This window comes from Palaemon carinicauda, chromosome 1, assembly GCF_036898095.1.
Source record: "Palaemon carinicauda isolate YSFRI2023 chromosome 1, ASM3689809v2, whole genome shotgun sequence".
NCBI classification, from domain to species: domain Eukaryota; kingdom Metazoa; phylum Arthropoda; class Malacostraca; order Decapoda; family Palaemonidae; genus Palaemon; species Palaemon carinicauda.
This window is the reverse complement of record NC_090725.1, coordinates 300,400,279-300,414,169: the sequence shown is the minus strand read 5'-3', so window position 1 is coordinate 300,414,169 and position 13,891 is coordinate 300,400,279. Positions and strand designations below refer to the sequence as shown.

At 41.7% G+C, this 13,891-nt stretch overlaps 1 protein-coding gene across 1 annotated transcript in view; it reads left to right on the top strand.

Annotated features, from left to right (window-relative positions):
- Positions 1-1,856: 1,856 nt before the first annotated feature.
- LOC137658216 ((Lyso)-N-acylphosphatidylethanolamine lipase-like) overlaps positions 1,857-13,891 on the top strand; it is a 97,465-nt gene continuing 85,430 nt past the window's right edge. Inside the window, exon 1 of the mRNA XM_068392909.1 lies at positions 1,857-2,129. Coding sequence (XP_068249010.1) covers positions 2,086-2,129 — 44 coding nt within the window. The 5' untranslated portion in view covers positions 1,857-2,085. The remainder of the gene's footprint in view (positions 2,130-13,891) is intronic.

Here is a 13,891-nt window from a genome sequence, read left to right as displayed (position 1 = left end):
ATCTGGTAGGTTTATGTAAGCTAATCTTGGTGACTCAGTCGGTAGCATTTATTGCTCACCATCTGAAGGGTTATCAGTTCAAAGTACAGTTCATAGAATTAATCGTAGGTTTACTTTTTATTACAAAATGATCTGGGAAAAGATTCAAAGGTGTTCTACCGTCATCTTTGGTATACCCAACGATATATATATATATATATATATATATATATATATATATATATATATATATATATATATATATATATATATATATATATATATATATATATATATATATATATATATATAATAGAGAGAGAGAGAGAGAGAGAGAGAGAGAGAGAGAGAGAGAGAGAGAGAGAGAGAGAGAGAGAGAGAGAGAGAGAGAGAGAGTGTCTGTGTCTGTGTTATCATCGATTAGGCGTACTTGAAGAAAATTTTGTTCTGCCGATAACAATTCTAAAGTCTAAAACTCTTATGATCCAAGAACTTTACTTTTCATACTTTTTTCATCACCATCAAATAACTTTAATGTGCATCCATAACCTATTGCGTTCTTCGTGAGTGACTAATTGACAGGAGGAGACTAATACAAACTAATTACTTATCTGTAACATAGAAAACTATGACCGTAGTAATAGAAATATTAGAGGGGAGACTGACATGTCAATTTACATAAATAATTCCATGTTTATTTCTTACAACGATAAATGGGAAACACCATGATTGATATTGTATCCATCATCATTTCCAAGAAATATTTTTGACTATCAGCCTTCATATCACCAACAAGGATGGCTGCATTTATTTCCCAGGTACCATTTGCTAAAAACATTTTCTTTAGCAGCTCCATTGATGAATGTAGGCCACACGTTTTCCATTGAATTTCTCGAAGTTTCTACACCTTTCAGCGAGATCATGCCATCGTTATTTCAGCTTTTACGAAATTTATTTCATGGGGATTCATTTATGATTGTAAATTATTCTAACACATTATTCAAAATGTACAATTCGAATCTCTGGAAGAACCATGAAAAACGATATCACGATGACTTGCTACCATTTGTCAATCAGTCATCGTGATTTTGCTATTTTTGTATTTTTGTAGACAAAATAGTGTATCAAAATTGGTAGCAAATTATAATAGAACGATATCTTTGAGTTTATTATATAATTCATCATAAAAATAGGCTCAGAAAATTATATAATGTTGTGTTATGCTTTTAATAATAAAGATAATAAAAAAACTAAGTTTAAGCGTTTAGGTGCGTCAAAGAAAGCTAAATATATTTTTATTTCTTGAGAAATTCAAATATATAAAAAATAATGAAAGAAATCTTAATAATAAGTTAAAAATAGGCGCAGAGAATTATATAATATTGTATTGTGCTTTTAATAATAAAAAGACTAAGTTTTAGCGTTTAGGGGTGTCAAAAAAAGCTAAATCTATTTTGATTTCTCAAAAAATTTAATTCGAAAAAAATTTAATGAAAGAAATCGTAAAAATAGGCGCAGAGAATTATATAATATTGTGTTGTGCTTTTAATAATAAAAAAAAAACAGTTTTAGCGTTTAGGGGCGTCAAAAAAAAGCTGAATCTATTTTGATTTCTCAAAAAATTTAATTAGAAAAAATTTTAATGAAAGAAATCGTAAAAATAGGCGCAGAGAATTATATAATATTGTGTTATGCTTTTAATGATAAAAAAACTAAGTTTTAGCGTTTAGGTACGCCAAAGAAAGCTAAATCTATTTTTATTTCTCGATTAATTATATTATAAAAAACTTTAATGAAATAAATCGTAATAAAAAGTTGAAATAAGGAAATAAATAGTCAAACGCAATAACCTAAAAGAACCTATTGCATCATTTAAGCTTATCAAAACATTGAGATTTTGCGACTCTGTCATTGAATGTGATTACGCCTATTACTGTCTGTCAATTTCCAAAGCAAGAGCCCGTGTCTCGCACAAGGCAAGGCAACCTTAAAGCAAGATCTGCCTGTGGGTCCTGAGTAATGACATTAGTGATTTATTTAGTGTTTTAGTGATTTTGAAAAGACCTTATACGATTAGATATACGATTAGATACTTGCCTTTCAATCATGAGTGGAGAAATTGGGTTCGAGATAGAAAAACAACAGGAACCGTAAGTAATTTTGGTTTCATTGTAGTGTCCATTAGTCAAGTTAATAGTGATAAACCACGCCAGTCGTTTATTAACCTACATTAATTCGTAGATATATTGGTATGGGGTGTATGTATGATAGCGGCCACCTGTATGGATTATTATGGCTAACTTAGAATATGTTAGTGTAAAGGGGAAATGTGGGTTGGGCGTTGGATACTACTTGTAGGTTAGGTTAGGGGGGGTTGGCGTTTAGGTCTATTTTTAATCAATGCATGAGGAACTGGCCGCGGATATACAAAGGCTCCATTGGTATTACGGTATTATTTTACTGTACGTACTGACGGGGAAACCTTTCGTAGTAAAACCAAATTTTTCTCTTTAGAAAAATACCCATTTCCTTCAAAAATGACAAATTTTTGTTGCAAATAAATACTCATGTAATATATATATATATATGTATATATATATATATATATATATATATATATATATATATATATATATATATATGATAATTATAATAATAATAATCATAATAATTTTATTATTAATAGTAATAATAATAATAATATTAATAATAATAATAATAATAATTTTAATAATAATAGTAATAATAATAACAATAATAATAATAATATTAATATTAATTTTTCAATATTAAACTTACCCAATAATCATGTAGCTGTCAACTCCATTGCCCGACAGAATTCTATGGAGGGATACGCCAGCTATCACAATACTAGAAGGGGGTGTACTTACCAGCGCCACCTGTGGCCAGGTACTCAAGTACTTCTTGTTGACACCTCCTCAATTATTCCTCTGTCGTGCTTCCGGCAAGACGTTCTGGGATACGCTTATGTTCTTGGAGTATTTTCACGACTTTGGTGAAGTATTTCTCTTTGATTTCGGCTGTCGCTTTACTGGAAACTTCTATATTAGCTTCGTTAGCTTTTGGAATTAATTTGATTAATTATGGTGTCGAAGAGAGTATGAACTCTCTTTCACCTTTCAATGGCCGACCCTTCCCTTAGACGGAAGTGTTGGTGTCTAAGAGAGTATAGACTCTCTTTCTTAATTTTGTAACAAAAGTTATAGATTTATTTTATATCTCTCCGCCTCTTATAGGCCTCTTCGATTAACTTCCTTTTATTATAAACTTATTAAAATTGATTTTTATATTTGTTTATATTCGACCTTCCTAATAGTAGGCGGTCTTTTCTTGGTACCGAAGTTAATTAACATTGAGCCCGTCATTTCGGTTTTACCTGTTAACATATTATGCTATTTTAATGTCTTTGAAAGAATTTCTTTGATAGTCTAGTACTGTTTTCAAAGTTGAACTAACGTTTTGTTTTGTCTCTGCAGTTGTTGACGTTCAGAACGTTCAACTTGCACTCTATCGTTACGATAGAGAAAGAGTTTTCACAGTTTCACGTTGCAGTAAGAGTAACCGTGTCTAGCGTTTTGTTCATTCTTTCTTAACTTAATGGTTTTGATCCTAATAAAGGAACTTTTCATTTTGGGAAATATTTCAGTTTTTTCCTTTAACAATAATATGTTTTAACGATATATATGATTGGGCTCTTCTCTCAGGTTCTAAGTCAAGAGAGAGAGAGAGAGAGAGAGAGAGAGATAGAGACGGAGGGAGAAAGAGGAGAATAAACGTTTCATTCAAGCCTGCCAGGCGTACGAATAACGTTGTTATCGTTTTTTACTCCTCCCTAGTCTCTTTAGGGGAAGAAGGTAAACGTTTCTAGAGTGATCTAGTGTTTAGTCTCTTTCCAGCCACTGAATTATTTATCTTTCGAGTTCAGTGAAATAAGTGCAAACAGAAAATCAAAGTGATAAGTGATTAGCGCAAAGTTCAGTGTTGTGCGTGAGGGTACTTCTGTGCGCGCCAGTCGTCCTCCCAGTCCGGGACCTCTTGCAAGCTCCCAAGCCCAGGGGAGAAGCAATGTCGAAGGGCAGAAGGGTTCAGCAGGCCTTGATCGGCGCACAGAAGTATCCTCGGTGGTTGTGGGCGTGTCTTACCGAGACTGTCACTCCCACCCGCAGACGATTGAGCCCTTATTTTGCTCGTCTGCAGAAGAAATTTAGGGGAGAAAACGCTGGTCTCAGGTCTCAAGACCTCTTAAACGTAAAGTCCAGACCTATGCCAGACGTACGAAGTTAGAGTTCAACAACCCGGATGCAGTCATTGGGTTAGCTCTGACTCTCCTCAGTCATCAGTTGAATGCACTCCGCCTAAGAGGAGTAAGGTTCTGCCACAACAGAGCTCGACTGTTAAGGCTTTACCTCAGCCTACTGTAGTTTCTGCCGACCCCAAGTGGACTCTACTACAGTCCATGCAAGCACTGCTTTCGGACTTGATGCGTGAGTGTCGGGCTGAGAGTGTTGCGCCTCCGCCTCCGCCTACACTCCCTCCGCCTGCGCTCGCTCCGCCTGATCGCAGTTCCACCTGCCAGGCGTACGATGTTGAGCCACGTTCTGAGTTTGCTGTTCCCAGTGGTGTTCAGCCTCCGCCTTCCTTAAGGCAACTTTTACAATGGGATCAGGAGGATTATACCTCTCTTCCTCCGCCTCCACTTGCTGCTCCACCAGTGATGCAACACTCGGTTGAGGTACAACAACCTCTCCCGTCCATGAGTCAGTCTCCTCAGCTCTCGCTGCAGCGAGCTCAACCCTCCTCAAGGCAAGCACCTCAACACCTTAGCCTTGCGCCTCAGGAGCCTCAACTTGCGAGATTTTTACTGCGTTCTGCGCAGCCACTACCTTTTCGCTCTCAGCTCACACCGCAGGAACCTCAACTCGTTCCTCAGGAACTTGCTACTGCGCATCCGCCAACCACTCAGCAAGCGCAACCCTTGAGTTCAGCCACTCATGCCAGGAGTCAGCCTCTCATGCCAGGAGTCAGCCTCCTCCACCCATGAGCCTACCTTCTGCTGATCAGCCTTTGCAGACTGAGCCTCAGGTGTTCCCTCAACAGAGTCTTGAAGAGGAAACCACAACTATTGTTGTTCCAGCTCGTTCTGACTCTGCTGTTCAGCATACCTTACCTCCATTTTCAAACCTATGATAATGGAGGTTATTTGTATTACTTATAAAAATATATTTGTATTCCTGGCAATATATTTTTAACAATATCGCAAAATATGGCAAAAATATGAATCATGAGTTATGAATGTAAGGTATATATTATGTTGATATTAAAACCCCATGCAAGCATGCATAAAGCACTCTAGCACTGGTCATGGAATTTCTGAGAAATGTTAAACGCCATGCACACGCTCTGCTTACCTTACATGCTCTGCTCACAGCATGCTCTGCATACTACATGCTCTGCATACAGCATGCTCTGCATTCAGCATGCTCTGCATACAACATGCTCTACATACAGCATGCTCTGCATACAGCATGCTCTGCATACAACATGCTCTGCACACAGCATGCTCTGCATTCAGCATGCTCTGCATACAACATGCTCTGCATACAGCATGCTCTGCATACAACATGCTCTACATACAGCATGCTCTGCATACAGCATACTCTGCATACAACATGCTCTGCATACCTTACCGCATGCTTCTCAGTCACACATCTTTGGTTGTTGCCAACTCACTAGACTGTCAAGCAGTTTCATAACGTTGCCTTCTAGTCTGCTGCTTTTGCACCAGTGAACCCTCACTGAGAGAACTTAGCTTTTCTAGGATATGGTCCCTGTAGATGAGAAAGTTCTTTTCTCCCTCCTTCTGATATTCCCTTGAGGACTCTGTCATTTGGAGGGAGCCTTTAGCTGCATAGCCTCCTATGGACTTTTATTTAAGCATAACATGCTTCCAGGGAAGGTAATGGTTCCACTTCAGTCGCTAATCCCGTCTGTTACCACACCTGCTCCCATAGACCTTGAGCTGTGTTACAAGACATGCAGTCCAAGCTTAGTCCTTGTTAGAGGATTTTTTGTTTACGGAGTCAATGTGTCACGGGGAAGACGTTCAACAACCAACAGAAGTGACTTGTTGTGACGCAGTGCGGCAACCTCAGCAACCCGATAAGGAGTTTGTCTGTACGACCCAGACAGTCTAGACAGATTCGGGTTGTCACTGTACTTCCTCGCTTGCCCATGATCGACAGTTCACAGACTGTGCAGCAGTACCATGATCTTGTGTCCGGCTCCGTCAGACGACTGGCTTTTAAGAGCTCCCACAAGTCGTCGCTGTCTGGAGATTTTCAAATGGACTATGGATCTGACCAAGGAACTGGGCCTCCTGGTCAATTTTGAGGAGTCTCAGCTCGTCCCATCCCAGAGCATTGTCTCCTTGGGTATGGATCTTCAGAGTCGAGCTTTTCGGACTTTTCCGTCGGCCCCAAGGATCTTCCAAGCCCTAGAATGCATCCAGAGCATGCTGAGAAGGAACCGATGCTCAGTCAGGTAGTGGATGAGTCTAACAGGGACACTTTCATCGCTGGCCCTGTTCATCGTGTTAGGGAGACTCCACCTCCCCCCCCTTCAGTATCATCTAGCTGCTCACTGGATAAAGGACATGACGCTAGAGACGGTCTCAGTCCTGTTTCCGAAGAGAGGAGGTCTTCTCTCGCGTGGTGTAAGAACAGCTTTCTTCTCAAGGAAGTCTACCTTTGGCTGTTCAGAAACACAACCGCCGTCTCCTCTCGGACGCATCAGACACGGGCTGGGGTGCGACTTTGGACGGACAAGAATGCTCGGGAACTTGGAATCAGGAGCAAAGGACACTTCACATCAATTGCAAGGAGTTGTTGGCGGTTATTCTGGCCTTGATAAACTTCAAGTCCCTCCAGCTTAACAAAGTGGTGGAGGTGGACTCTGACAACACCACAGCCCTGGCTTATATCTTCAAGCAGGGAGGGACTCTTTCGTGGAAGTTGTTCTAGATCGCAAGGGACCTACTCATCTGGTCTAAAGATCGAAAGCTAACTGGTAACGAGGTTCATTCAGGGCGGTATGAATGTCATGGCAGATCACCTCAGACGGAAGGGTCAGGTCATCCCCACAGAGTGGACCCTTCTCAAGAATGTTTGCAACAGACTTTGGGCCCTGTGGGGTCAGCCAACCATAGATCTGTTCACTACCTCGATAACCTAGAGACTCCTGTTGTATTGTTCTCCGATTCCAGACCCAGCAGCAGTTCACGTGGATGCTTTTCTGCTGGATTGGTTCCATCTCGACCTGTATGCATTCCCGCCGTTCAAGATTGTCAACAGGGTACTTCAGAAGTTCTCCTCTCACAAAGGGACACGGCTGACGTTGGTTGGCTCCGCTCTGGCCCGCGAGAGAATGGTTCTTAGAGGTACTGCAATGGCTGGTCGACATTCCCAGGACTCTTCCTCTAGGAGTGAACCTTCTAAGTCTACCTCACGTAAAGAAGGTACACCAATCCTCCACGCTCTTCGTCTGACTGCCTTCAGACTTTCGAAAGACTCTCAAGAGCTAGGGGCTTTTCGAAGGAAGCAGCCAGAGCGATTGCCAAAGCAAGGAGAACATCCACTCTCAGTATCTATCAGTCTATAGGGGAAGTCTTCCGTAGCTGGTACAAGACCAATGCAGTTTCCTCAACCAGTACCACTGTAACCCAGATTGCTGACTTCCTGTTATATCTAAGGAAAGTAAGATCCCTTTCAGCTCCTACGATCAAGGGTTACAGAAGTATGTTGGCAGCGGTTTTCCGCCACAGAGGCTTGGATCTTTCCACCAACAAAGATCTACAGGACCTCCCTAGGTCTTTTGAGACCTCAAAGGAACGTCGGTTGTCCACTCCAGGCTGGAATCTAGACGTGGTCCTAAGGTTCCTTATGTCATCAAGATTTGAACCTCTCCAATCAGCCTCTTTTTAGGACCTCACATTAAAAACTCTTTTCCTCGTGTGCTTGACAACAGCTAAAAGAGTAAGTGAGATCCACGCCTTCAGCAGGATCATTGTTTTCACATCTGAAACGGCTACATGTTCCTTGCAGCTCGGTTTTTGCTAAACGAGCTTCCTTCACGTCCTTGGGCTAAGTCGTTCGAGATCCCAAGCCTGTCCAACTTGGTGGGGAATGGTCTGAAGAGAGTACTTTGCCCAGTTAGAGCTCTTAGGTACTATCTAAAAAGGTCTTAACCTTTACAAGGACAATCAGAAGCCTTATAGTGTGCTATCAAGAAACCTTCTTTTCCAAGTTCTAAGAACTCAGTTTCTTACTATTCAGGCTTCTGATTAGAGAAACACATTCTCATCTGAAGGAAGAAGACCTTGCTTTGCTGAAGGTAAGGACACATGAAGTGGGAGCTGTGGCTACTTCAGTGGCCTTCAAACAGAGCCATTCTCTGCAGAGTGTTATGGATGCAACCTATTGGAGAAGCAAGTCAGTGTTCGCATCATTCTATCTCAAAGATGTCCAGTCTCTTTACGAGTACTGCTACACCCTGGGACCATTCGTAGCAACGAATGCAGTAGTAGGCGAGGGCTCAGCCACTACATTCCCATAATCCCATAACCTTTTAACCTTTCTCTTGAATACTTTTTATGGGTTGTACGGTCGGCTAAGAAGCCTTCCACATCCTTGTTGATTTGGCGGGTGGTCAATTCTTTCTTGAGAAGCGCCGAGGTTAAAGGTTGTGATGAGGTCCTTTAGTATGGGTTGCAGCCCTGTATACTTTAGCACCTTTGAGTTGATTCAGCCTCCCAAGAGGAACGCTGCGCTCAGTAAGGAAGACGATCTTATTAAAGGCAGAGTAACGGTTCAAGTCGACTTCCTTACCAGGTACTTATTATTTCATTGTTATTGTGGATAACTGATTATATGAAATACGGGATACTTAGCTATCCTTTAATCTTGTACACTGGTTTTCACCCACCCCCCTGGGTGTGAATCAGCTACATGATTATCGGGTAAGTTTAATATTGAAAAATGTTATTTTTATTAGTAAAATAAATTTTTGAATATACTTACCCGATAATCATGATTTAATCGACCCTCCCTTCCTCCCCATAGAGAACCAGTGGACCGAGGAATAATTGAGGAGGTGTCAACAAGAAGTACTTGAGTACCTGGCCACAGGTGGCGCTGGTAAGTACACCCCCTTCTAGTATTGTGATAGCTGGCGTATCCCTCCATAGAATTCTGTCGGGCAACGGAGTTGACAGCTACATGATTATCGGGTAAGTATATTCAAAAATTTATTTTACTAATAAAAATAACATAATGATGATAATAATAATAATAATAATAATAATAATATTAATAATAAAGATAATATAATAATGATAATAAAAATAATAATAATAATATTGTTATTAATAATAATAAAAATAATAATAATAATATTAATTTTAATAATAAGGATAATAATTTTATATATATATATATATATATATATATATATATATATATATATATATATATATATATATATATATATATATATATATATATCACCGATTGGTTTTGGGTGGGGAAAACACACTGGGGAAATGGTATATGATGGTAAAATAATCCTTTTCTTCTCTATACATTATATTCTTGGACGTATATTATATCCATGGTAAACTTCACAAATTATCTATATCCTATATTAACGGTATATTTTTCATTTGTTGACATTCTACGGGTTGGCTGTATTCGCTCCCGTTCGTCCGTATGTACATACCAATTTTAGGTCTTCTGCGCATAAACCCCGCCCTCCTTTATTTTTACCAATAGGATTACTTGTTTCCTCGTAACCCCTCCCCAATTTTCCCCACGTCATTCAAGTATTTTTACCCGCGACATTCAAGTATTCCACTGGACCTAGCCCTTCTTATATCGCATGTACTCTTCCCTGTTTTGTAATACCCACATGTACATATTACATTTTACGGATCACCTGAAGATAAGTGACCCCAAATAGTTCTCCTGAAGATAAAGGACCCTAACTACACACACCTGAAGAAGAGAGACCCTGATTTTCCTCACCTGAATATAAGCGACCCCAGCTTATTGACGTCTCCAATCTTCAGGTGATCCATTTTGGCTAATAATACTATAAAAAAAAAAGGAAAAAAGTATTTATATTCATTAAAAACTTCTTTATTAAATATTTGTTAAAAAAATCAAATTTATACAAACAATCCATATTTGATTAAAAGCCTATTGTCTTGCAATTTCAGTACAAAAATAATCGAACCGACCATTAATAGGTTATTAGTTAGGTTCCATTATAAGATTTAAATTCCTCACCTGAAGAAAAATGACTTAATTTTTTCACCTGAAAATAAGCAACCCTAGCGTGTGTTGGGGTCCCTAATCTTCAGTTGATCTCATTTTATGCAAGAATTACTCGTTTTCTTATAAACCCTCATTTTTACCCCCGACATTCAAGTATCCTTCTTGATCTGACCCTTCTAATACTGTACGTACCCATTCTTTTATCAAATACTGTACCCACATGGGCATATTGCGTTTTACCCCAACCATTCTTCTAATACTGTATGTTTATGCAATACCCACGTGGACATATTATTTTTTACCCTAGTTATCCAAGTATATTACGAGTTTTTACCCCTCTAATAACATTATTTATTCATTGATGTAATACCCACTTTTATATTTCTCTTTGTTTCCATACCTCTTTCAGCCGTTTTCTCCATTATTACGACATTTCAATTTATTACCATTAAATATTTATTATTCTCTTCATTATAACTTACTATTTTTCAATATTAAACTTACCCGATAATCATGTAGCTGTCAACTCCGTTGCCCGACAGAATTCTACGGGAGGGATACGCCAGCTATCACTATACTAGAAGGGGGTGTACTCACCAGCGCCACCTGTGGCCAGGTACTGCAGTACTTCTTGTTGACACCACCTCACTTTTTCCTCTGTCGTGCTTCCGGCAAGACGTTCTGGGATACGCTTATGATTTTGGAGTATTGTTCACGGTTTTTGGTGAAGTATTTCTCTAAGATTTCAGCTTTCGCTATACTGGAAACTTTTCTAATTAGCTTAGATAGCTTTTATTTGGTTTTGATTAATGGTTAACGATCTTTTTGCTTGATTTGGAATCCCCCTTGACTAACTCTTTGATTCAAGATGTCTGACCTTTCACAAGCCCCACCCCATAGACGATGTAGGTCTTGTAATAGGCGTGTTCCGAAGGCCTCGGTTGATCCTCACACCGCTTGTTCTGACTGTAGGGAAAGACCCTGTCAGTTGGAAGATCGATGTGAGGAATGCGCCGGACTTTCGGAACTTGAATTTGTTCGATTCCTGAAATATTCAACCAAGTTAGAGAGAGAGAGAGTTAGGAGGAGTTCTTCTCGCTCTTCACTTTTTTCCTCACCTCATGATCCTCAACCTTTTCCTCCCCCTGTAGTGGCTACCCCCGAACCTTCTATTTGTGCTCAACCTGATATGTCCGATGTTTTGCGTGCCATTCAGGCTTTAGGTGACAAAGTGGAATCGGTGGTTAGTGACCATAAGTCTCTTATGGCAGAAGTCAAAGAACTTAAGGTCAAAAGTGCAGTGGGAGGTGGTAGTGCCAGTGCTGTGCCAAGTGCTAGTGTCAGTGCGGTGCCAAGTGCTAGTGTCAGTGTCAGTGTGGTGCGTGAGGGTACTTCTGTGCGTGCCAGTCGTCCTCCCAGTCCGGGACCTCTTGCAAGCTCCCAAGCCCAGGGGAGAAGCAATGTCGAAGGGCAAAAGGGTTCGGCAGGCCTTGATCGGCGCACAGAAGTATCCTCGGTGGTTGCGGGCGTGTCTTTCAGAGACCGTCACTCCCACCCGCAGACGATTGAGCCCGTCTTTTACTCGTCTGCAGAAGAAATGTCAGGGAGAAAACGCTGGACTCAGGTCTCAAGACCTCTCAAACGCAAAGTCCAGACCTCAAGAGTTCTACAACCTGGTTGCAGTCATTGGATTAGCTCTGACTCTCCGCAGTCATCAGGTGACTGCACACCTCCTAAGAGAGGTAAGGTGATGCCGCAACAGACCTCATCTTCTGTTAAGGCTTTGCCTCAGCAGACCTTAGCGTCTGTCGACCCCAAGATGACTTTGCTGCAGTCCATGCAGTCACAGCTTGCGGTCTTAATGCGTGAGTGTCAGGCTGAGAAGGTTACACCTCCTCCTGCGATCGCTCCGCCTCACCGCAGTCCAGTCTGTCAGGCGTACGAAGTTGAGGTTCCTCAGGATACCTTACCGCGTACTGAGTTGCCAGTTACCAGCGGTGTGCAGCAACCTCCGCCTTCCTTAAGGCAACCTCAGCAATGGGAGCAGGAGTCTTATGCCTTACTTCCTCCGCTTCCGCTTGCGGTTCCACCAGCGAGGCAACAATCTCTTGAGGTACGACAACCTCTTCCATCCATGAGGCAGCCACCTCAGCACTCGCTGCAGCGACCTCAACCCTCCTCAAGGCGAGAGCCTCAACTCCTTAGGCTAGCACCTCAGGAACTTCAACTCGCGAGACAAGAACTGCGTTCTGCGCAGCCGCTACCTCAACTCTCGCAGCTCACACCTCAGGAACCTCAACTCGTTCCTCAGGAACCTGCTACTGCGCATCCGCAACCCTTACAGCAAGCGCAACTCTTGAGACAAGAAACTCATGCTAGGAGTCAGCCACCTCAACCCATGCGCCTACCTTCCTCTACTCTTCTTGACCAGTCTTTGCAGCCTGAACCTCAGGTTTTAACTCAGCAACAGAGACTTGAGGATGAAACCACAAGCGTTTATGCACCCGCTTGTTCAGATTCTGCTGTTCAGCATACCACTGTTACATTACCTCTCACTTCGCTACACTCTGGTGATGAGGTTTCTGAGGAGGAAGCTGCGCACCTGGATCCCTCATCAGACGTGGAAGAACCCAAGTCTTCTCCTCTACCCATTGACTTTCGTAAGGTCCTGGCTCTTTTCAGAGAGGTATACCCGGACCATTTTGTTTCTGCTACCCCCCGCTCTCCTCCATCTGAGTTTTCGCTGGGCATGCAACCTGTTAAGTCAACTTATACTAAGCTCGTCTTTGCTAGGTCATCTAAGAGAGCTTTAAGAATATTAGGGGAGTGGTTGCAGTCTAAACAGCAACTAGGGAAGACTTCCTTTATGTTCCCACCTACTAAGCTCACTTCTAAGGCGGGCGTATGGTATGCCACAGGAGAAGAACCAGGCTTGGGAGTCCCTGCCTCTGCCCAGGCTGACTTCTCAAGTTTGGTCGACTCTCCTCGTAGATCAGCAATGAGGCGCTCTAAGGTTTGCTGGACCTTCTCCGATTTAGACCACTTCCTAAAGGGTGTATTTCGTGCCTTTGAGATGTTCAATTTTCTAGACTGGTGCCTGGGGGCCCTGAGCAAGAAGACCTCCCCTGCGGACAAGGACTCGGCCATGCTTTTAATGTCCTGCATGGATAAAGCAATTCGGGATGGGTCTGGCGAGCTTGCTTCAATGTTTGTGTCAGGAGTTCTTAAGAAAAGGGAGCAACTTTGCACCTTTCTTTCTTCCAGCATCACACCTTGTCAAAGGTCTCAACTCCTTTTTGCTCCGCTTTCTAAGTTCTTGTTTCCCGAAGAGCTTATCAAGGATTTGTCTGCGGCCCTGATTCAGAAGGACACTCATGATCTTGTGGCCTCTTCAGCTCGTAAGACTAAGGTTGCTCCCTCAGTTCCCAGGACTTACCGCACCCCAGTGGCTGATACTCCTGCTACAAGGTTTATTCCGCCCTTTCGTGGCAGAGCCCCCAGCCGAGGAAGCTCCCGTCCAGACTCTTCCAGGAGCAGGTCTAGGAAAGGTCCCAAGACTTCAA